Source organism: Cariama cristata, unplaced genomic scaffold, assembly GCF_000690535.1.
Source record: "Cariama cristata isolate BGI_N322 unplaced genomic scaffold, ASM69053v1 scaffold45001, whole genome shotgun sequence".
Lineage (NCBI taxonomy): Eukaryota > Metazoa > Chordata > Aves > Cariamiformes > Cariamidae > Cariama > Cariama cristata.
In genome coordinates this window covers 1-1,463 of record NW_009598344.1, presented here as the reverse complement: position 1 = coordinate 1,463, position 1,463 = coordinate 1, and the positions used below count along the sequence as shown (strand labels likewise).

The 1,463-nt window shown below is 41.7% G+C and overlaps 1 protein-coding gene across 1 annotated transcript; it reads right to left on the bottom strand.

Annotated features, from left to right (window-relative positions):
* Positions 1 to 237: 237 nt before the first annotated feature.
* On the bottom strand, positions 238 to 1,295 carry IER3IP1 (immediate early response 3 interacting protein 1; the record flags this gene model as incomplete). The annotated part of the gene is made up of 2 exons (XM_009709224.1): positions 238 to 293; positions 1,194 to 1,295. Coding segments are annotated over 2 exons (158 nt in total), but the record flags the coding sequence as incomplete, so codon positions are not given.
* Positions 1,296 to 1,463: the final 168 nt, after the last annotated feature.

The following is a 1,463-nucleotide window of genomic DNA, read 5'->3' as shown; positions in this document are numbered from 1 at the left end:
GTAACAGAACTTGTCATAGTCCAGTATATTTGCAGCGTTGTTGCATTGATCCCATGATCTTGTTTAATGAAACTGCAAGTGAACATTAGGAAATAGGATAAATAGAAATAGTGTCTTTATTATTTTAAGTTGAAGGTCAAATTGACAGCTAAACCGTGCTGGATCCCAGACAACTCAGAGCAGTGACGGTTAGCAACTTGCTTCTTTGGATGTACAAAAGATTTTCACCAGGTATCTTCAACCGAACAACAGGAGGAGAACGATCGTAACAGAGTTCACTGCTATCAACGGCACTGCAGAGAAAGAAGAAGAGTCATTGTGAAAATTTTCTTTTCCACATCACAAAGTGACAGAACTTCCAAGTTATCTTGGGAGACTCCCTTTTAAGGAGCAAAATCAATCAAAATTATAAAAATACACTTAATTTTCCTATGCAAAGTCAGGGTTAATGGAAGGAACCAGGATCTAAGCTGGGGATACTAAAAAGTAGTAGGAAGCAACAGCATAAGTATTTTTCTATGGCCCATCACCTTTTAACTTTAACCCAAACAACCTTTTCTCCGAATGAAACTAAAACGTCTCAAAGTCAGTTTCTACCCTTGGCTTTGCTGTGATTTAGAAGAAACGTATCAGTTTTTTACTCTGTGGTGGGCGAGCCAGGTAAGATTTGTTACTTCCTCTTCATCGTCACCTATAAAAGGAATTTCTGGTGTGCTTTATAGTGAAAAAACTATCAGTAACTTACAAATTAAGTCTTTTTTTTTTTTTTTTCCCCCATCCTTTAAGGCACTGAAGCCTGGCTTACCTTTAAGAATCCCAGGAATTACATTTCCCTCACCAGGTACTTCACATAAAACTGAGTTTAGCTAAGGTGAAGCTAATTACACACTCTGACTGATCACCAAGCCTCCCCCCAGCTCCCAAACTCCGAGGAAAGACAAGATGCAGCAGCGGCACCACAAGCCAGAGTCAGGGAATGTTTTTACACTTTATCAAAATTAGGGCACCTTAAGCTGGGACCTGCACCCTCTTATAGAGAGTCCACGCGTGAAGGAAGGACAGATTGGAAATGACGGGCAGAAATAGCAGCTGTTTGGTAAAAGAAAAGAGTCAAAATACGGATGTTACGTCATTAAAGCACAAAACCAAAACTTTACAGACAATAATGTTTCAAGAAAAGGTTGTCACCTTACCTCTCATAACGGTTCGTACAGATCGAATAAGGTTCGTTAGCTGTGCTTTAATTCCTGGCTCCTCTCCAAATCCTCCAATCCCTTGATCGCTTCCCCAGCCAACTGTGTCACACAAAACCAGCCAGACATGTTAGAAAAAAACCCCAAAACCGAGCAACATCAGAGAATCACAGACTGGTCAGGGTTGGCAGGGACCTCTGGAGATCACCCAGTCCAACCCCCTGCCAAAGCAGGGTCACCTACAGCAGTTGCACAGGATCACGCCCAGGC